General features: G+C 38.8%; 1 protein-coding gene across 7 annotated transcripts in view; it reads right to left on the reverse strand.

The window, feature by feature from the left end:
• USP54 (ubiquitin specific peptidase 54) overlaps positions 1-22,797 on the reverse strand; it is a 91,638-nt gene that overhangs the window by 9,009 nt on the left and 59,832 nt on the right. For 6 of the 7 annotated variants that reach the window (XR_008483039.1, XM_054276598.1, XM_054276600.1 and 3 more), the window contains 12 exons: positions 21,037-21,142; positions 18,999-19,145; positions 17,503-17,652; positions 16,131-16,299; positions 14,693-14,863; positions 10,558-10,689; positions 9,880-10,260; positions 8,622-8,856; positions 7,733-7,872; positions 6,573-6,746; positions 3,486-3,605; positions 2,159-2,351 (listed from right to left, as the gene is read on the reverse strand). Coding sequence is in view for 6 of the 7 variants with exons in the window: in XM_054276598.1 (XP_054132573.1) it covers positions 2,159-2,351; positions 3,486-3,605; positions 6,573-6,746; positions 7,733-7,872; positions 8,622-8,856; positions 9,880-10,260; positions 10,558-10,689; positions 14,693-14,863; positions 16,131-16,299; positions 17,503-17,652; positions 18,999-19,145; positions 21,037-21,142 (2,118 nt within the window). In the remaining variant the exon portion in view is untranslated. The remainder of the gene's footprint in view (positions 1-2,158; positions 2,352-3,485; positions 3,606-6,572; positions 6,747-7,732; positions 7,873-8,621; positions 8,857-9,879; positions 10,261-10,557; positions 10,690-14,692; positions 14,864-16,130; positions 16,300-17,502; positions 17,653-18,998; positions 19,146-21,036; positions 21,143-22,797) is intronic. The other variant, XM_054276602.1, reaches the window with a different exon arrangement.

Here is a 22,797-nt window from a genome sequence, read left to right on the forward strand (position 1 = left end):
AGACCCTGCACTAGCTGACATACAGCTCAACACACTCTCCTCACTGTATTCTGATGAAGACTTTGCATTAATTCACTAGACACATTTGTGCTAGTCCTTTGCTTCTAACTTTGTTTTCCTACTTTAACAGTCTAACTGAATCAATTTCATGTTTTTAAGAGTATTTTGCTACTATTAGGCTTTATATGAAGTATTCTTGCACAGCACCAGAGGCATTTCAACCAGTACACTGAGTATGTGAGAAGGGATAACTGTAAGAAGAGTAAGAATAGCATTTATATAAAATAAAATAACTGTTTTCAACAGTAACATCTTAGATATCTTTTAAAATACTTTGGGCACGTTTGTGATCTGAACATGAACTGACAGTATTTCTGTAAGATTCCCTCTCTCATTCTTCATGAAGAATGACTCGAAAAATGGAAGAACAGGTTGGAATTTTTCTCATATCATTTTTATAGTCTAATTCTTTGAGATATTGATCTAAAACATTAAATGAAGTTCAAGTTAAATGCATAACTATCACTCTGCAATAATTTGTACCCTAAGCATACTTCTAGAAAATAATGTCAATTCTTTTAAGTAACAAGGCAAGACAGTTATATTCTTGAGTGGCATTTTTCTGCATTTAGTTAGCATTTTAATATACAGACAGAACAAACAGTAGTACGCCCACAGCCTATGAGAAAATGATAGGCTACATAAGCTCCAGCAGAAAACTTAAGGCAACTGTAAAATTACTGCTTTGTTTCCTCCTTGAGATGCATGGAATGAAAGTTATCATGAAGACCTAGTTGATGAGTGTAGCAATAGAATATTATTTGTGAGGAATTAAAAACTTTGTACTGTCTACAATGTTATTTAAATCAAAGTTGGAGTACAGAACTCTGGCTATGAACAGGGTTTCTTTCTCCTTGACTGAAATATTAACATTCAGTTGGATATAACACTTTGCAAAAGTAACGCTCTTTTCACAGAGCAGCCATGAGTGAGTTTAGCATTAGCAAAACTAGTTAAAGTGCTTTTCATTTTCTTAGAATCTGCCATATGCCTAATTTGAGCTCTGCATTTCTCCTGTAAGAGAGAATATAATGGACTCCTGATTGACAACAAGATCAGCTTTCATTACATGTAATTCAGGTACTGCAGGAAAAGAAAAGAATGTTATGAACTATAGCCTGACAGGTGTGCAAATTAACTGGGTTTGGATATAGCTGTACCCGGCATTTTACAGAAAGGAACAGAAAAATTATTCTCATCCGAGATTTTACCTAAGCTTCTGGTAATACAACATGTTAGGAAGGGGAGAGGGGAAAAAAAGTAACAGTTCAAGAAATAGCCTAGAAATTGGATAGGGATGGTCTAGTGCTAGGAGGGAATGGCATGGGAAGAAAGAAGGATTAAGCTGCATGCTAAAGACAGTAGGAAGAAGGGATCAGTTATAGCAGAGAGTTAATTATGCTGTAGTTAAAGTCAGTATGGAAGAAAGAATCATGAAGAGACACTGAGGAGGGCTGGTAAGCCAGGCTACAGGATGCTGAGAAGCACAGAAAGAAAATGAAGAATGATGGAGTAGTCAAGGTGTGACAGGATCAGGATCTGGATTCAAGAGTTGTACCAGTGCACCACGAGAGAAGAGGACTAGAAAGATCAGTGTACTCGACAGTTTTCAAACTACAGAGCACTAAGCATACTGGCTAATATTCCCAACATAAAAGCAACTACAGCAAAATTTTGACTGCAGTACAGTCTTTTACTGACTGAGTCCTGAAACTGCTCCTGATTATAAACAGTCCCATTTTATCCTAATGTATCCCCACTTTTTTTAGCCAGATTATTGTCTATTGTATTTTTTCCCTTGGTGCATGAGACATCAATGCTGCCAGGCACTGACTGCTACAATTCTGTGTCACAGATCACATTCTGAACACATGCACATTGGACTGTTCTGTAACGGCTGGGAGAAAGGGTGGTGGGGAGGGGAAAAATGGGGTAGCTGACTGTTTTACAATAGGATTGAACCTAGAGAAGAGAAGAATAGGTGTAACACAGTAGGACTTGGACCATCCAGGGAATAGACATAGTTTGCTATTTCTTTCCAGACTGCACTGCTCACAGATGCAGCCCGGGTGGTGCCCAGGCGAGGTACTGGCACTACCTTGTAGACTGGGCCACGGTGCCGCCCTGGGGTGGGTGGCAGGCCGGCGGAGGCAGCGGCTGCGGTGGCTGTTGGTGCTGCATGCGATCCTGGAGGCTCCGGGCTTTTCGGATACTGATTTGCAGCTTCTTATCGACTAGGGCTCTGCTGTGAGTGCTAGCGCTGGCATCATGCATGGCAAGTCTTAGTTTAGCTAAAATGCAAAAGAAAACATAGCAGAAAACAAACAGAAAAAAGGAATAAAATTGAAAAAGAAAAAAAAAAAGAAAAAAGATGCAGCAGGAACAAAAAACATGGACCATGCAAATACTGCCACAAAAGAATTCACAAGGATGCTACTGTTTCATTAATGCACATTCAGCTTAGCCAGGTGTACAAACACATTAATTGAAACTAAACCAAAATAAAATAAAAATATCGTTGTTTTAGCCCAATTTCTCATCCCTTCACACAGGCTCTTTCCAGCTCTACTACAATGATGCTTCATTCTGTCATGTACTCTTCTCCTGCATCCTCCATACCTGGGACTCCCTTTGTGTGCAGGAATACCCAGCTGGGATTTGAGATTCCTTGCTGGAAAGAAAGCTAATAGAGCTGTCACTACAACTGTATGCTGCACCCTTTATTCTGCAGTCCATAAAAGCCAATTTCTAAATGAAAACAGCACAGGAGCTACTCACCCTGTCTGCAGCCATTCTACACAGACAGAGGGGAGCATGGGGTGAGACAGCCAGCCAGTCATAATGGAAAAACACCAAAAATAAAATGAAATCACATAGCACACATTCTCAAAGGTCACAATGCATTTAAGCATTTCAATGTCCTAATGCTTTTTTCTTCATGAAAGTTAAAGTACAGCATAGTTCCCTTCTGCTAATCCAGAAGACTCTAGAGTGGGCTACCATTTTCTTCCTATGCTACACCCTCCATGAAAAACAGGGCAGCTTAATGGCCTTTGCAGTTCGGCCTGACAACGAGAAAAATTGTGAGGATTGAGTGGGAAGGGGAACCACCTACCAGGTGCTTGCTGAAACATAACAGCACCAAAAAGGGCACATCAGCATCTCAGTGCTGTTACTGCCTTAGCACTGGAGAGAACAACAAAATGAATGTAAACATGAAAAAAACAGAGATGAAGAGGAATAGGACTAAAACCTCCAAATGAAAATGCTTATAAAAATGAAAAATTCTCTCCACCTGCATGTTCCTAAAGAGCAGCTGGACCCCCTATCACGACCTGACCACTTACTGTGATGTGGTGTTTCAGCCTCTGTTGTGTATTAGTACCAGTCAAAGCGCAGTAGCTCAGGCGGTTACGGTTACTTACATATAGCTTCGTTACAGAGAGCCAAAGCTGCAGCACAATCCCCCTTCTGCTCCTGATTCAGCGACTCTTCAAAGATTGAGTCTGCCTCCTGCATCGACTTCTCAAAGCCATCACTCCTCCCTGCAAATGGGCAGCACCCTTCATTTTGGTTTCATTATTGCAGAACCCTCACTTACCCTCATCCCATTTGTGATCACCAAATCCTTCCACACGCGGATTCTTGCAGAGGCTGTGCATATTCCAGACTGCACCACCTAACCCTCTCTAAGCAGAAGTACATCTTGAGCACCCTCATATGCTTGACATCCATACAGTAAAACAACATGAAAGGGATTTTTCCCTCAAGTTTTCTTTAGTTGAGAGAGTTGTACTGGCTTATTCTACTATTTTCAACACTTTAAGTCAGTATAAAAGATGGTACAGACATAGAACAGAGTCAGTTCAAATGACTTCTGTCAAGAAGGAATTAAACTAAATTTAGAACCAAATCTAAACCAAAATGTATCAGTAAAAGAAATACAGCAGATTAGGGTTTTTTCATTGTATCTTAAGTTTCCTGACAAAATCCATCTGCCTCTTCTTCATCAAAGTGGAAACAAACTGAAACAATCAACATGTCTGGGAAAGAAAATTCAGGAGTTGAGTGTGAACATAAATGCCTGCATGAAATACTTCCATAAATGAGTTTAGTGCATACACTTAACTGCTGTAAGTCAGAATATAAAAACCCAACAGTCTTGCAACATGAAAAACAAGGTGGTGGAAGCTGAGAAGAAGGGGACAACTGCCAAAAATTCCTTTTGTATCAATTTGGAAAACAGTGCTGGAGAAGGATAAATAATTTTGGACACAAAAAGAAACTGGGTCCTGGCATCATAACATCCATTTCTGAGAGGAAGAAATGCCCAAACTATTTTGTGTCACCTATTAGGCATTATGCAAATTATACACTAAAATGTAAACATTCAAATGAGGCAGGGAAAATAGAAAATAAAACTTGACTTTTACTCTGTTCAGGGGTGGGTCTTTTTTAATGGAACGTCTCTGTCATTGTGGCAGAGAATGTGAACACCTTGATCAGCCAACAATCAATTACATTCTCTCAATATAACAACACATGCTGTGGCCTGACCTGCTCCCTAACATCGCTGTGCATAGATGTAAATACAAACTCTTTTACCATAAACCCCAAAGAATCTGCATTAAAAGCTAGCACTGGAGAGAGAAGTGAGAGTTGTTAGAGCAGTAAGTTAATCAAGCAGCACCTTCAGTTTCAAAATCAAGGCAACTGAGGCTTGTAATCAAGGGCAGAACACTAAAATTAGCTTTCTTTGCATGAATTTAGCAGTTTACTTGAGGGGAAAATGAGTCACAAGTGCTCTGGAGTTCTGCATACAAGCAAGCCTTCCAGGCAGCCCAGCAGTCTGTGAAGCTATTATATCTCTGACTGGGGTGGGGAAAGACTGAAAAGGAATAAACAAAAGCTTCCCTAGATCTCAAGTCAATACATCTGGACTCCTCAAACATTCTACTAAATTCTTTTTTGATTAAGCATTAGTCTAATTTACTTTCTTTTCAACAAAGAAAAGCTAAGTAATTTTTGCTTCCATCAACGAACAGAATAGATCAAAAAGAGGGGTAAAGTACTGGAGAATATGCTGTTTTCTTTCATGCAGGAGAAGCAGAGAAGACAACATGCTCAGCAACAGAGGCTTACTTTTCAGTTTTTAAACCACTGGCATTTATGTTACAAAAATAAACACTATACTAATAGAAAAATATATTTATCTACTCTGGTACATCAGAATTTTTGACCTGGTTACCAGCAGACCATAGTAGGATTGTAAAGTATAACTGATGGTCAGTAAAAATTATACACACATTCCCAGTCAGACATTCTCAGGGAGATCATATTGTTCAGCTGTCACTGGCACAGTGTCATTCTGCCTGCTGAGCAGTTGGCATGGCTGTAGGTTACAAAGCCCAGTTGGGATCATGTCCAAAACTGGCACTGCTGTGGGTTGCCCCTCTCCTTCCTCTCCTTGAGCAGCAAACCAGCAACCTCAACTCCCTTCTACATAAGGTTGGAGGAAGCAGCATGGGGATGCCAGGAGGCCTGGCAGCACAGGATACCACAGCAGGACTGCCCTGATCATATATACATTAGTTAGATCAGAGCCCAGGTGCTCACTCTTCTTGGCCCTGCTCACCCTCCAACAACCCCCAGCTAAGTGTTCCAGCAGGTTTCAAGGTTCACTCTTGACTGGGTCAGTGCACTTTATCCCACATTTCTCCTGAATCCTCTTACTGGCAGATGGAGATTCAGGGCTAAAACAAAGTATTACATGTGAATCCTGTTATGTTCCCTCTGTTCCAGCTGCATCCTTCCAATTAAACCTGTTTTGCTGCAATCTCCTCCCAGAAAGATGAGGAGTCATGGAAAAGACAATCAAACTTCGTATTTGGTTTTTAATTTTTTAAAAAGTCTTTTTCTCTCGAAAAGATAGGCAACTAAACCCAGCTCAGATTTTCAGTTAGATCCAGCCAGAGTATTTGTCCCAACACCTGTGCTGTGGGTCCACAGCCAGGCAGGGAGAAACACTGCAAAGCACAAGGGCAGAACAAGCAGAATTGCTCAGGGCTGCAAAGGTACTAAAATCAAGCAGAAGCAGAATGATGGTTTATATTAGCCACCTCTGCTGCAGATGAAGCTGAGGTGCCTGAAAGGTAAAAACAGCCCTGCCCATTCCAAGATGCTGGTTAAAGGCCTACAGCTAAATCAAGGTATCAATACTATCAACAGTGTGTATCACTAAAAAATTGGAAAAATGCAGATATACTAAGAATATCTCTACATTATTTTGCTTTTTCATTTAAGAAGAAATTTGGTCAAAATACCAAACAGTTTTTTTACTCTCTACAGGTTTGAAATGGACAGTATTTCACTTCCTGAAGGCACATATCTGTAATGGGGGGTGGATGTGGCTATAGACACACACACACACAAATAAATCAGGAAATTACATTCAAAGGTTAAAAAAACTTCAGCACTACCATCTTGCAAAATACACTGCATTCAAAGGTTACCCTGATTCTGCAGTTCATCTAGATCCATAAACCTGCTGGGACGGGGATTAAAGCCCATTGCTGCCTCCATTTCCTTTTCCCTTTTTCTGCGTAGCTCTTGCTCATGTGCTCTCCTTGCCACCTCTTCCTGCAATTCATCCAGCTCACTCTTTAAAGGAACAAAGATGTCTCCACCTTCAAAACAAACAAGCAACGTTTTTGATAGCTACATCTCTTAAAGTATCCCTTAAAAGACAAGGCAATATTATTGGAGAATAAAATTAATATTAGGTAATAAGAGTATGAGACCACAGAACTACAGAACATAAATTTTGTTTAGTTTTATTTATAAAAATACAGCAGTGCTTCAAGCTCCCCTGCAGCACAGCCTATGGATTCACTGACTCACACAAACAGCATATAGAACAGAAAGAACCATTGGAAGAAATAAACCTAAGCTGATGATGAAATCTTGAGGCTTCTTGCTGTGTTTATAACTTGTAAATAAAGCTATGTCAAATTAGCCAGATCACTAGCTCGTGGAAGTTAAATGGATTCCAATGAGATGTTTTTCATCTAACTGCATGAAGTGGATGAAAATGGGAGGAAAATAAAGCACGTCAGTATCCTACACAACAGAAATCCATCAGTTCTCATTCTCACTCCAGCTATTACTGGTATTCAGAAAGTGTCTCCCCTGCTGCCTTTCCCTTCCCTCTCTGGAAAAAAATATTTGCTTAGAATGATATATAAGCAGAAAAGCTTAGCCTCAGCCCAAACAGCTTGTAAAAGAACATTCACAGTTCTAACAGTTTTGAATTTTGTATAGAATTACAAGCTGGTTTTCAGAACTCTACTAAGTTATGAGCTATGCTTGGGAAGGTTTTTTTGATGGCAGAACATTGAGTTACAAGAAAGAATAGGAAAAAAAAGTTTTATTTTATCATTTAAGTCAATACACAAAAAGACATGCCAGAGCAACATGATCAAAGGAATACTCCAACAAGTCTTTTGCAATCATCTTTGGTAAATCTTAGAATTATTTCTTATAAAACTGTTATGTTCTTCAAAGTTGCTTCTCCCTTCCCTTATACTTTCCCTGTGAACATAAACATCCAGAAAGCAAAGAACAACTCAATACATTTTACCTTCCATAACCACTCCTATAAAGTGTACCTTACCATTTCCCATGGTGTGTGGGCTGTTTGTCCAGCTCCCAATTGATGAAGCTGACTCCACTTCCAAGATGCTGCTGCTGTGAGACTTTGGGATGTTGCGCCATGCGGGAACAAAGGCACTTCCTCTCTTCATATGACCATCCCTCCAAGAAGAGAGTAATTATAGTTTACCATTTGACTAATTTCTCCAGGAGAAACTGTATCTACCTTTTTTGTATCCACACAAATATATACTTGCATTTTAATCTCATTTTTAAAGAAGTCTACCATAAGAAAATCTTGGAAGAAACAGGGGAAGAGAACGTTAACAAGGAAGACAGTAATTCTATTCTCCTCCATAAGATGATGCATTTCATATTAAACTGTGGTCCAGGAATTGTTCAGAACAGATTCCTACATATTGTTTACTGGCCATAAACAGTGCCAATTTGTGATTACCTAAAGCTTCCTAAGTCAAGGAAAGAAACACATTGTGCTATTTTTACATACAAATATTACAAGTACGTCAGAAAGATTTCTATACAAGGCTACTGATTTCTGATTTTGTACAAGGGGTCTATGAATCAATGGTCTAATGCAAACAAAAAGCACTATGAGTTACTCAAAGTACAAGTTTTTAAATCATAGACTAAAGGCACAACTATTTCAGATGCATCACTTTAGACCATATTTCTCGCTCACTCAATTCCCGGTTTTTTCTCTGCTCACCGGCAGGAAGTCATCAATACACTGAGAAGAACAGGCTCCCATTTCCCTACTATTTCTCCCCTGTTCCAATACAGCTATATTTAAAACTAGGACCACTGTTTTGCAAAATGTTCTACACCATCATGTAACGACAAAAACAATCAAGACTTCAATCATTCCAAACAAGAATTTTGTTGAAATGTACCTGTGGGTGCTTGAACTTTCAGACAAGGGCATGTCCAGACTAACTGGGCTGTTGCTGTTGCGCTCACTGCTTTCATAGCCAGACTCCATCCTCTGTATTAGGTGAGGATGTTGATCCACCATGTGGTGCTGGGTGCCCCGGCCCAGCACACCACGCTTGTATCTCACATTTGACTGGCTTGACCTTGTTTCATGAACAGCATGCTCCTTCACCTCATTCTCAGTTAGTTCTTTACCTGTTGAGATAAACAACACAGCTTAGTAGACAACATAAGATTCAATACCAGCAAAACATCCATACATGTTAGCTTCTCAAATATGTTTAAATCACCCTCCTTAATTTTGTGTAAACCCTGCAATATTAAGCAAGAAAAATGCAATACTTTTACAGCTTTCCTAGAAATTTTAAGCAATAACCTGTTCACAAATTTATCTTTGAGTCTTTCTTCAGTATAACTTAGCATATTCCCCCTGAGGCAACAATAATGTCTGGAATGAAAATCCTTTCTTCCCCAAAATAATTTTTATTTGTACAAGATAATTTTACAGTATATCTAATTGCATTTCCAATACTCTGTCATATCTATTTCAGATGCTCTCATTTTTTACACTGTTTATTTTGCTATTTATGATTTGTTGCGGCTTATACAGAGGACAGGAAAACTTGGTTTTTTTTTTAATTCTCCCTTATACATTTCACAGTCTTTCCACTTAATTCTTGTTTGCGTCCCTTCCTTCCCTGGAGGTGTGTTCTCTTCCCCTTCCCTTTACATATCTCTTTATGCTTCCCAATTATTTTCAATTGTCAAAACCAGCAAAGTCTCCATGTACAAGCTGCATAGCTGTAAAATCTTTCCAGATAAATCATCACTGGCTTCCACGCTCTTATCTTCACAACAAGACCTCTGCACTGATACACAAGGTACTTTCTGCACCATACTCTGAGCCATCAAGTAAAAAATACCATGATGAGCCAGAGAAAAAACCAGAGCAGTACAAAAGCTTGCTCCAAAGGACAAACTTGGGACACTCAGTAATACAGCTTACGTCCATTCAAGCAGGGTAGATGGTATAGTCTCCCTTAATTTTCCCTTAGACAGGAAACGCAGGACACAGAAATCAAACAGAACTACCACACATGCAATATGAATACCCACACAGGATTCAGTCTTCACAGACATGACTCACCACTGACCTGAATTCCATGCTCAAAATTTCACTTCCCACACATTCTGAAGTAAATCTTCTCAAACTCTTACCTGCTTCTTCAGAGAAAGGGCTAAGCTGAGTGTAGCCACAATGCTTCCTCTTGTCTTTACTGAAGATGCTGTCTATATTCAGAGACTCTCTTTTGGGTCTCCACGTTGGCCTGTACCTGCTAGATGAACTGGACTTAGACTCACTACTGGTACTCTCCACTTCCCAGTCGCGGGTGTGCGCAGAAAGGCTTTTTGAGGGTCGTGTTTCTGCCTGATCCACGGTGTTCCCTCCGCGAGGGGAATTCTGCATGGTTTGGGAAATCTGCTGTGGTCTGCTGTGGATCATATTGCTCACTGTCTCTTTAAATTCCCTCAGCCTGCTGGTGCTGCTGGATGGTTTGGGGGCAGTTCTGGGGGCTTGTTTCTCCTTCAAGGTTTCCCCTGCAGTTTGTAGATAGCAAAAGCCACAAAAATAACTTCAATTAAATTAGCAGGCCTACTTGCAGCATCTTCATGCAGACTTTGAGAAGTACAATCCAAAACAACAAAATTATAATATAAAATCCAACACTCCCTAAACAAGCATCCAACCAAAACAGACCTAAATATCAAAAAGCAAAGAGAGGACTAAATAACGGCAAAGATGGAAGAAACAATGAGGGAAATGCACGTACACACTGAGAACATTAAAAACATTCAGAAAGATACTGATATTTAAAATAAAGTAACATCTCTTGCCTTCACTGTGGTATCCTGATGACTGAGCCTCATCTCCTTTCCGCCTAGACCGGCTAGAACTCCTCTTGCGGTCTGCCAGCGAGCCCTTCTTTGAAACGTGCCTCTGATTGCACTCACTGTCAGTCAGGTGGCCTGGAAGAAGGAAGAACACAAAGGAGATGACAAGAGCCTTCAGATCAAGTGTTCACTGTGCAAAGAGCAGCAGGACTCTTGCTCCTTAGGAACCGCAGACACTCCAGCACTAACTGGCAAGTTTAGGTAAGTTTTTGTATCTGTAAGTTTTTGGTTTGTCTTGGAGAGGATACTCCATTTTTAAGGTCATAAAAAAACAATACAACCCCTCCAACGACTCTGGTTAATGACAGCTTATCCAAGTGCCAAGGAAAATGTTGACTCTGCTTTGTCTTCTAACAGTCTAAGGACACCACTTTCTTGCTGTCAGTTTTAATGACTATGAACATGAAACTCCTGAGGACAGCTTGCCAGACATTACTCTGTTGAACAAAGACTCAAACACATGAACAAATTACCATCTAATAATAAATGACTGCACATCACCAGCTGCTCTGCACTAACTATTCATCTCTTTGCCTGTAGCAAACACTAAGTAATCTGAGTTAGCCTAGTCTACAGTGAAGAAGCCTCGCTTGGCTCTCAAGGGCCAAGCCAGCCAATTCACATCTGCCACAAGCTAAGAGCACATCCACAAACTATGAACATGGATCAGCTGACACACAACACTCCCTTACTACAGTTTGTGTCTGAATGCCAGTATTTTCTCCTCAACACAAGTTACTCCCCATTTCCTCATATCAAATGGGAATTAAGACTATTTGACATCACAGGTTTTCTGTATTGCCTTTGCTCAATTCTATGGTTCTTACACAGTCACAGTCCTAAACCTGCAAGCACAAACACACGCATGGCTTTACTCACGTGAGCAGTCCCAAGAAGAGATGCAGGATAAGAAGGGAATTTATGATAAGCTACAAAGACTTTTTTCTAGCCTTTATATCACAAACTTTTACCCCTCATAGGATGATAGGAAATCAAAGTCCCTAATAGCAAATAGTGGTCTAACAGCCCCCAGAGTGCATAGCTGGCCCCCCTGAGCCTTCACCCTGCTCTAGAGATTAGCATCAAAATCAACATCATTAAAAGCAGATTCTACATATAAAATTGTACCTGCAACAGTTAAAAAACCAATTCACTGCAACTACAATTGCTACAAAGATATTACAAAAAATGAGCAGGAAGGAATCCAAACAATAAAAAGCAAGCTACACAAGGTTCACTTTTCATTTGCAAAGGAAAGAGTCATTTTGTGGCGAAATTTTTTAGAAATAAGCAGACTACATAAAAGAAAAGAAATTAAGGAAGCAAAAGAGAAATGTTGGCAATGAAAATAAAAGATGTGCAGCATTTTGGTACATAAGTCTGTGCTTTGATGGATTTTTTTCCCCATCACAGCATGGACTGCCACATATCTTCCAGGAACTCCAAGAACAGTATTATCCTTGTAGTGACTCCCCCCAAGACAGAAGAGAGTGATGTCTCACTTCAGCATGCACAAGTTCTCTAGTTAAATATTCCAATCTGATAAAGATTGTTTGGTAAGCATCCTTAACTACCATGAGAGAAACTGTTTGACAGTATTTAGTGCTATTAGCACTAGCTGAGGGTTTGCATTGAATAAAGCCCAGCTCAGTCTTTTAGAATGAAGGCTGCTAGCTTTGCATTAATATTTTCTTCTCCTTTCAAAGACTGCAAATATTGTCCCATTGTCACTAGACATCTAATTGCCATGGAGGAGATGTCAAGAATCAGAAGTCTTTAGGACACAGGCTTTGTTGTCTTTATTGGGACACTCTGAAACAAAGACTAAATCCAACATAATGCATGAATATAGGAATTAAAATCCCAAGGATATAAACTATCATTTAACACTCACTTTTTAAAATTCACTAAAACAACAATCCAAGACTTTTCAGTGCCTAGCAATGCTTAAAAGTTGTGTCTTGATGGATGTATCACTTAAACACCTCATCCTCTAGACTTAGGATGGCTTCACAAGCAAACAGTAATATTCAAAGGAAAAGTTTGGTTTTGCAGGAGTTCCGTGTGTGTCTAAGAGCATGTCAGAGAAGGAAATTAAATCAAATGGGTTAAGACAGAATACCCTCTACTCCCTCCCCCTGAAATCTCAGTTGCATGAATAGGGCAGCCAGAATACGCACATTTTTCTCAGCAGCACAGGTGGGCAGGAGCAAGGAGAGGGCTCATGCCCCACTCCTCTGCCCCCATTTTGAAGTACCCAGGAGCCTGAGGTCATGCAACCCAATGGTGGAGCTTCCCTGGAGGATGATGTGGGATAGGGTCCATAACTTTCTGGGCTGGAGTAGTGGGTAAATGGCCCACTAAATGAAGAATCCTGCTCTTGCCCAGAATGATTCAGTTGACAGGTCAGTGTGGATGGCCTCTTTATAGCCCCACAGATCGCCATTTGATGACAGAGCAGTTGTATTAGTTGGCAGACTGGCTTTTTTTGGAAAGGTAGTGGGTAGGTAAAAAGAGGGAAAATGCCCAGACAAGTGGTTAGCTAAGGGGATGGACCGACTATGGCTAAGGCTGAATCAGGGAAGATAAGGACAACTGAATTTAGGTGGAGAAATGGGCTAAGCTGAAGGGAATAACACAGGATAGAATCAATAGGAGAAGAAAGAAAAAGAAAAGGACAAAGTCACTAAAAATGACAGAACAAAAGGTTACATGCTGAACTTCATGCTTACATGTTTGCGACCATCCCCCTTACTCTCTTTTTCTGCCATCTTCTGCATGGCAAGTTTTGCAGGCAGGAACCTAATCCAATCAACTCTGTGCCATTTTTGCAGACTATTTAAAAAGTATACCACTATCTCTTTTAATGTTGTCTTCTTTGTACTCCAAAGACAAACATACATTTTTTCACATCACTCAATTTCTGCTCCAACTTTCTTTTCTTTCTCACACCCTACCCTAAGGCTATGACTGGTCCCTACAGCATTAAGTATTTGCTAAAACACTGCAAGGATTGTTGGGCTATCTTAACCTGGGTATTACAGTTACTCGGGCCTCTGATGAAGAATGACAGAATACTAAATAAAATGAACTTGAAACATTTTTTTCAGATTTTGATGTACCATAGATTCTACAAATGAACCAATTACAATACAAAAGAGGAACAACTTTACAAAAAAAGGACAAATCAGTCTGACAGCTTTGACACTCTGGTGCAACCTAACAACTGCTGATTCTACTCTTGGGTCTTCTTAGAAAATCTATTTACGGCACATTAAAGTAACTTTTCAAATAGAAATAGCAGATCCTATTTCTGATGCTACAGAAGTCTGACCTTAACTTACGCACTACTTTTTTAGAAGTGATGTTAGAAGTTACTGCATGCAGAAACAGGCTGACTGTGGACACTGGCCATCAATAATTGAGGAGATCAAGTCTCTTTAGACTTCCAGTTAACCTCTTTTCAACTAGGGAGTGTGAGGCAGACTGTTGAGCAGCCCAAAGGAACATATATACAGACTATCTTCTCACTGGATATTCCAGCTTAACTTGCTTCCATGGCACAGGCAGGAAATTATCTTATGCTCCTCACTGGTGCCGTAAATACTGCACTAAACACTAAACATCAGCATTTAAACAAAGTCTTTAGTTCCCAAGTATGAGGGACTCTGGTGATGAAAGCACCTTTTCCAGACAGCTGCAACTCCTGAAATGAAGTAACTGCCCAGACATGAGTAAGTAGCTCACACAATTACCAAATCCTACAACAGGGCCATGCAGACTCCAACTCAAGAATTATATAACAGAGCAGGCAGTGTTGTGGATAACAGGAAAACAAATCTCTAAATGCTTGTCTGGCTAGACACAGGTCTACAGAAGCCAACAAGACTTTTAAATCATGGGGGTTTTTTTGGTGAATGCCAACTGTTCATCACAAATCAAAAACCCAGGATATTAAACACTGTTTGCTATTCTATTACAAGTTGTGTGTATATATAGAGATATTTTCAACTGGAATCCACTGCAGTCATCTTATCTAGTGACAATGATCACACACAGATGTAATGGTATCTGCTACCTGTGTCCCTGCTGCTTTGTGAAGCGGCATCATTCTCCACATTGTAGATGACTGTCCCCTGGGAGTCAGAGGAGAAGTGACTGACCACAGACTCGTGGTGTGCCTGTTTGTAAGGATAGCTGTCTGTAGAGGAATCTGTCCGGGTATCACTGGAGATGGAAGGTTCTCTCCCTGGAGAAAAAAGTAATGTCAAGGAAGCAATGTCAAATTTCAATCTTTTTCTGCTATAAAAATCAAGAAAGACTAAGAAAAGAGAGCAGGGGCAACTATACAGAAGTTAGGAAATAAACAGAATACCAAAGATACCAACTCAGATTCAAGAACACCAGAGATTATGGGAAAAGTTTGCTTCTTTGGAAGCAGGTAGACAGTGTCATTCCTTCTAAAACCCCATTTCTTTCTTCCTCTTTTATAAGTACAAGTTTACCAAATCTTTTTAATATGCAAAATTAAACTACATCCACTGGACTGCAAAGTACACATTAGTACCATACTGAAATTATTGCTCATTTTCAACACTGTTGAAAATGTTGAGTGCAACTACAATATGAAAGACTGCTTTGGGGAAAGCAAAAAAAAATTACTCAAGTACAAAAATATTAATAAGTGCAACAAGAACATCATGTTATAACAACTCACAGGTTTCATCTACTACGACTCAAAAGGATCTGGTATAAACTTTGTACTGAAATACTTTTATCCAAAGCAAAGTAACCTGCTCCTTCTCAAGAAGCCAGCATTGATCCCCTACTGAAAAGTATGAAGTATCATGATTCAGTTTCAATACAGTAATACTTGAACTCATTAGTGGAGGTGAGAAGGGCAATCTCCTCCCTCCACTTTTCAGTGAATAAAATTTAAAAAAAGTAATTAAAAGTAAAATCTAAACAGTTTGAAGACTATTGGTAATTTTACATATGTGACATATACACTCCTTAATACACAGGATATTAGTTTCATACTCATTTCTCCGTAGAGAAATTAAAAAAGAAAAAATACAATAAAGAACGAAGTCATTCTTATGTTTAACTGAAAACGCTGACCTTGAAAGCACTTAGTATTTTTGGTGAGAACAAGCCCTGCAGTAAATGTCCTATTTAAGGACAGTTCAGATCTTTTGAAGTCAGAAACTGCAGTTATTGAAGTCATCAGCTAGTGTTTCTCTCTACATCGAAATCATACCAGGTCCTTCACTTCCCCCATCCCCCAGTTTCTTTCTCCAAACTTTTTTGGAAAAAATTGCTATCCAAACAATCAACAGTCTTAGACCAAGAGAGAGGTTCACAGATAAAACACTGGAAATCCTCTTCAGAATTCTTGATCAGCTTTAACAAGCAACAAGGACCCCTGTTGACAATAATACACTCCAAAGAGGGAAAACATTCCACATGCCACATTTCAGTGTGAAGGCACAAGGCCCAGAGCCCACACTGCTTACCTGAGTCCTCACTGTCATAGCAAGTCCTGCTGTATTGCTGTAAATCCACCTGAGGGGGCAAGTCTTGCGTTGACACTGGAGTTCCTCTTGGATCTGCATAGAGCAGGAGCAAAGGCTGATAGTGACCCTTAATGCACTTTGTCACAACATCTTTCCATTTTGGACCAATCTGAATTGACAACAAGAGAGGCAAAAAAAAAGAAAAGAAAAGAAAATTAAGGTTTTCTGTCATAATTTTCTCTAATAAGTTCTCTTTTCACTTTAACTCTTTTATAGCCAGCATTGACCTGGACTCAGCAAGATAGCTCCTGAGCCAACCTAATTAAAATCCAGGTATTCATCATCCTATGGCTAAATTGATTACAATTCCTGCTAAAAATACAACTACAAAAAAAGTCACCCCCCCTTTCAGATTTTTTTCCATAAAAAACTTTTCATGCTCTGGGATGTTCTAACTTTGCATCAACCAAAAAGCAGAAGATTTTTTAATGAACAAAATGAACAATAAAAGATACCAAGACAGTAAATTCATTCAAAGCTAAATGCTTCAGGTGTGCAAATCTTTCTGCTGTGACAGAACCTGTGCAAGCACTGACAGGCCAGGCAACTAATTCACATAGTAATACTCATGTCCCAGGTTTCACCTGACAGACTGAACATTTACTCCAACAAATTTGCTCCTTATGTGAGTATTCCACTAAAGCACTGCAGTACCTATCCTTGCAAATTTTTCTGCTAAGTATGACTGAATATATGCATGAAGAGGTTTTCACTCATTGAGACTGTGTCTGGGATGACTACAGGAGCAAATTTTCCTCTCTCACCTTTGTGATTCCATGACTAGAAGGAAAAAAGGAGAGTGGCATGAAATAATGCCAAACTAATGGGTTATAATGTCCTGCCAAGATCCCAGCACTGGTGCCTTTAATGTCAAGGACCTCATGCTTGGTGAAAAGGCTAAAAAAAAAGCACTAACAGAAGAGCGGAAAATTTGTTGTTGGCAGCAAGCACTAGGGAAGACTGGCATGCAGACACTCAAGCAGAGTTCAACAACAGGCACTAAATAGCTATACTGCTTGTCAGCAAGGGAACGACATGGGTGTTAGCTGTATGCACAAGCAACTGTACATTTTCAAACAACAGCATAAAAATAAGACTAGGAGCCAACAGAACAGAGCTAAGAATAGGGCTTCTGAGATTTCTGGTATGCTTTTTTAAAAAATATTTCACTTTGCTAAAAAAAAGAGGAACAAATTTGTGAGTGGAAAACCAGCAAAAAACCCTCTCAAAATCTGTAGAAAATAGAATGGATTTACACACAAGCAGCTAACAAATTTCCCAAAGAGTGTTTTCCTAAACATTTTTTTCTCACCTCTTTGACATGAGCATCATCAAAGTACATCCACTTGCGGATTTTAGTCTGGAAGAAGAAGGTTGAATAGTGTTTTCCATAGTAACAGATCATTCCCACCAAATACAGCTCCGAGTGTTTTGCTCTGTCATCAGTTACTCTGAAGAAGAGCTTCAAGAAGGGAGGTAAGAAAAAGAGAAAGAGAAATTAATAAAGTGCTCAGAATTTTACATACTGCTTTATATTCAAAGACCTCAAAGTACTATAGAGAGGTGCCAGGCTTTTATTTCAAAATATAGAGAAAACAAGGCAATAAGTAATCATGCAACATTTAAACAAACTCAGAGACACAGACCAGAAATGGATTCTGACCAACTCACGAGATGCTCATAAAGTGAGTTAGACTTGGAGTATGTGTACACTTGAAGGGAAGACATTTACAATAATGATAAAATAGCTGTTACATAATTCGAATGTGGTTCTATTCCGAAAATTTGTATTCTGTGTCATGCTTGCTGATTATATCAAATACTGTTTAAAACATTCATTCCTTTTTGCAGAAACAAGGTGGTTTGGACAGTAAACAGCTGGCATTTATTCTGACTTGAGCAAAGGCTATCCAGAATATAGATAGACCAATTTATGATGCTAACACTTAGAAGATCAACTGAAGACATCAGCAGATCAAAATAATTCAGCACACAAGAAAATAAAATCTTGTCTATTTAATTGAATTTTGTGAATTTGAATTGCACAGGTCTCATGTTTTAGTGCATTACTGCTTTACTACACAAAGACCACACTGTTTCATAACCACATTTCCATCAACTCACACTGATTCTGGTACATTGTGCACTGGACAATGCTTTCTTCTTTAAACATCATGTGTATTTATATATTAACTATTTTATGTAGTATCTCAATGCTACAATAAGACACAGCTACAGTTTGGTACACCAATAATTCAGCTCTAAAGCATCAGTTAATGCAGAATAAGTGAATCCTCCAGGGAATCCTATTTAATTCAGTCTGTCGTTCAATCACACAGTGCCAGCCACCATCTCTTAGAGACTGTTCAGTCACAAATAACTCTTCAGTGTTATGACCATACATTTCACCAAAAAGAGGAGCTAAAGGTAAAAAAAACCCCAACAAAAATCCCAAAGACCACTAAACTACTTTGTGTCTTCAAAAGAAATAGAAATAAACTTCTGTTCTTTAAAATGAAAGAGCACATATGTATTTTTATAGAAATAGCACGACCATGATCCAGAATTTCCTTTCATTTGAAAGTATTTTTGCAGTTTCAGACATTTCAGAAACTCAAGGATATAGAATTCACAGGTTTTTCTAAGGCTTTCAGAGACAGGTCAGATCCTTGGTTCTACCCTCTACTCCTCTTTTTACGGACACCAAAAAGGTGAAGCTGGTGACTTTATATTTTTTCCATTTGCTATTGTAGACTACCACAAAAAAGACAGCCTTTGTAAGTAGTGCCAAAATAAAAAAAAACTCACATCTCCCAGTTTAAGGCAAGTTCCCAGACTGTGAATCACATCCTCAGCCAGATCAGAATGGTCTGAGTCCCAAACCAAGCCAATGGTGATGATCTGTGGCGAGTTCATCAGCACACGACGAATACGGATCTTTTCCCCACAGTTACTCTGAGCATATAAATAAAACAAGACATGAATTTAATTCTTCACTTGTTACAATGTTAGGGCAAGGCACTAACAAGTATAAGTCTCAGAATTACAGCTTCCAAAGAGGAGGTGGTGAAACACAGCAGATATGCTTAGTGCCAAGGTAGGAGCTTCTCATGTCATAGATGAGATGTGCTATCAGGACTATCCTGCATTCTCAAGCTTTGAAATGAACACTGCCAATCCTTCCTCCTGCTATTGATAATGATTAAAACATAAGAGCACAAAATCAAGCTTATTTAGAAAAAGATAAGCAAACATACATGGAAGATCCTAGTAACATTCTTAGGAATTGGACAGAAAGATCACTTTTGATCAGAATCTCAGATTAAAAATTGTATGTACAGAGACAGATGCTTTATATGACAATGTCAGGAAAAATTTTCTACTTTGCTGTTAAATTTGAGTGTTTCTATAGGGTACCTCAAACATCCCATCTTAGACAGTACAGTTAGGTCTGTATTTGTATTAATACGAGAACAGTAACTGAAAGATGAGGAGATTAAGAATTTTTTTAGTAACTCAAAGGACTTCTACAATTCTTATTTCCTGTTTAGATTTTTCTTCCCATTTTTTACTTTTTAAATAAGTACCAGTGTACTTTGCAGGGGAGAGGGGTGTCAATGATGCAATGGAGTGGGGGGGGGGAACATGACAAAAGCTATGACAAAGTCCATTTGCAACATTCCTTTTTTCCCTGCAGCACATCACAAAGGTATCCCTAGAAAATTGTAGGAAAAAACCATTTTCATACTGAGAATCATTTCTCTTGTCTACAGAGTCCAGTTTCCCAACTGGATATAATAATTTCTGACACTAAAACCAGGGAAGATATCACAAAGCACCTCTTACCTACAGCAATCTAGAAAATTTCATCAGAAATTCAGTCCCAAACATCACTGAGAGACAAAAATGAAAAATAAAAAAAAAAAAACAAGAAAGAAACTGCAGAGGACTCTGATGTTTAAATGTAGATATGAGGTCTTAACATTAAGATGACTTTTTTCACATGTATTTTGAAAGGTTCTTTTAAAGTACAGGCAATTCTGTTTATTACCTCCCAACCTATCTTACTCTCACATTGTCTTCTTCGCTTCAGCATTTTCAGCATGACAGCAGGAACATGGCAACCTGATAAACAGCTTCCTTACCATAACTTTGAGGCCACACTTAGCTAAACCTCAATAGAAAATTTTTTTTTAGTATAAAAAGAAAGGACCAGCAAATGCTGGTATGCAATTCTATTCAACTGATTATTTCACAAAGAGCAGTTTGCCCTGACCAAGAATGTCTTTCTATTAAATTTCACATTCTTTGGTTATTAAATAGATGGACTCATATGCACCTTTTAAACGACAATAAAATATCTTAATTTCTTTTACTTAGATAAGTAGCCACTACTTGCCAATATTAAAAAGTATTTATTTCAATGGAGACCTTTACTGAAGGTTTCAGAGTTATAAACTGAGAGGGGAGCCAGGTATAAAATGGAAATACTTACACTGGCCCCAGGGACCGGGTACACAAGGCCTCCTGTTAAAGGTAATGCACCTAACAGTAGCATTATATGAAGCAGCAACTCTGCAGCTGTTTCCTGCCCTACCTACTAATCAATATATAAGAAAAGTTTGATGATAACTCTTTTTGCATATTTATTAAAAGGCAGAACAAGATATTGAACTCTTACTTTAGAAATCTAGCACTTATGCTATAGATAAAAAATAAGTATCTATTCTTGTTTTAATGCTTGTGGCTAGTCAAAGCAGCACCCATCATCACTAAGTTTTCCCTTCCTTCACTAAGTACCTGTGAGACACTGAATTCACACCCAAAGAGAAGCAAGGCTACTCACTGGACAGTTTCTCAGGTCCCCCATGGTGCTGGCATTCTGCAGCAGCTCTCCAAACATATCTGGAGTTGGCTTCTCCCGCCTCTCCAGCATACAAATGGCTTGATTGCTTCAGTATAGACAAAGCATGGAAAACAAAAGTTTAATAATAAAATCACAAACCCACACTAATCTAGTATACATTTCACCTAAATTTTTTTATTAAATTAAGAAACTTTAAATACAGAACACTTTTTATATTTAACATTGTAGTACAGGAAAAAAACCACATAGTTAATTGTGAATTACTACATCTGCCACAAAAATACTGCACAAAGAAAACAAGTAGAACTGAAAACAGAAATAGATTGCTTTGTTTAAATTTTGTATCTTAAAAGAAAATTTAAGCAATTGATAAATACTTAGTTTCAAAACGAAATATTTGCTTCAAAATGTGCCTCCTTCAATAAGCACAATTATAGTAAAGTAGCACAGAAAGACACATTCTGAATAAAATTACGAACAAAAAATAGCACGGTACCCAATTGATTTCACTGTCCAAGTTGAAAGAAAGATACGTACACAAGAGTATTAGTGCTCAAAGCATGTTCCAGCTTAAAATGGTTTGAATAATGAGATGAATAAATATATTAGTATGCATTGGAATTTCTAAAAAAATGCATGACTTAAGATCTATTGTGATATTTCCTAAAAAATACTGAATACCATTTACGTAACTATTTTGCCCTTTTTCTAATAAATAATATTTGGATATACGGTGCCTGCTGGAACCTAATGAAAATCAGCAGCTTGATGGAACAGCAGGCATCAGCCACAAGGGGGATGCTTCACAGTACTCTTGCTACACAGGTGAAGTGGTACCTTTTAGGAGATCTGCATGGGAAGAGTACCTAGCAGTTTTCATGACAATTTTTTCTGTAACTATAGATATCACTGTAAGTATGTATCTCACATGCCAGACATAAAACAAAGAAAAGTTATTAATCCCAATAAAGATTTCAAGACAGAAACAAATAACAGATTCCTGCCTTAATCAGATTTAAAAACCTCCTAACCGAGCAGCCATATACTCAAAGAAGATTTCTCCAGCATTAGTTCAAACAATCTGCTACAGACTTAGTGCTCATGCTCTGTGCAGCACCTTTAAAGAAAGGTCACAGTGACCAGGGAAGTTCCCCCATAACTAGATTAAACAGGAGCTATATATTCATCCAAGAAAAGAGGATTTGAGAACTACAGGCTGGTCAGTCTCACTCCACCACCTGGGGCCATGACAGACTAAATCAATCCCCTTAGAAATCAACCCCATGCATGTGAAGGATAAGGTGAGTCAGGGCAGTCAGCACAGGTTTACCAAGGGCAAACCATGTCTCCAGTGAGAACTTCCCTTTCTGCATCTTCCCCTAGTTATTGAGGAACTGTCCTGGTCACCATGAAGGAGGAAAAAGCCTTCCAGTTCAGAACTGAAACAGGGAGCCCAGAGAAGTCATGGAATTTTTGTCCTTTAAGCACTTTCAAAACTCAGCTACACACAACCCCAAGCAGCCTGATTTAGCTTTGAAGTTTGCCCTGCTTTAAACAGGAGGATGGAGTAGATGTCCAAATGTCCTTCTGAATATAATTTTTTGTTGTTTTTCTTATCTGTCTTCTTAAATCACTTGCTCAGACATTAAAGTCTTTCAAATGTACATGAGTCCTTGCTACTACAGTTGTCAAGATTCAGAATCATAAACAAGCAGACACAGTGATCCATGCCTAAACTAC

Source organism: Melozone crissalis, unplaced genomic scaffold, assembly GCF_028551555.1.
Source record: "Melozone crissalis strain CALT ecotype California unplaced genomic scaffold, PUWL_Pcris_2 ptg000019l_1, whole genome shotgun sequence".
NCBI classification, from domain to species: domain Eukaryota; kingdom Metazoa; phylum Chordata; class Aves; order Passeriformes; family Passerellidae; genus Melozone; species Melozone crissalis.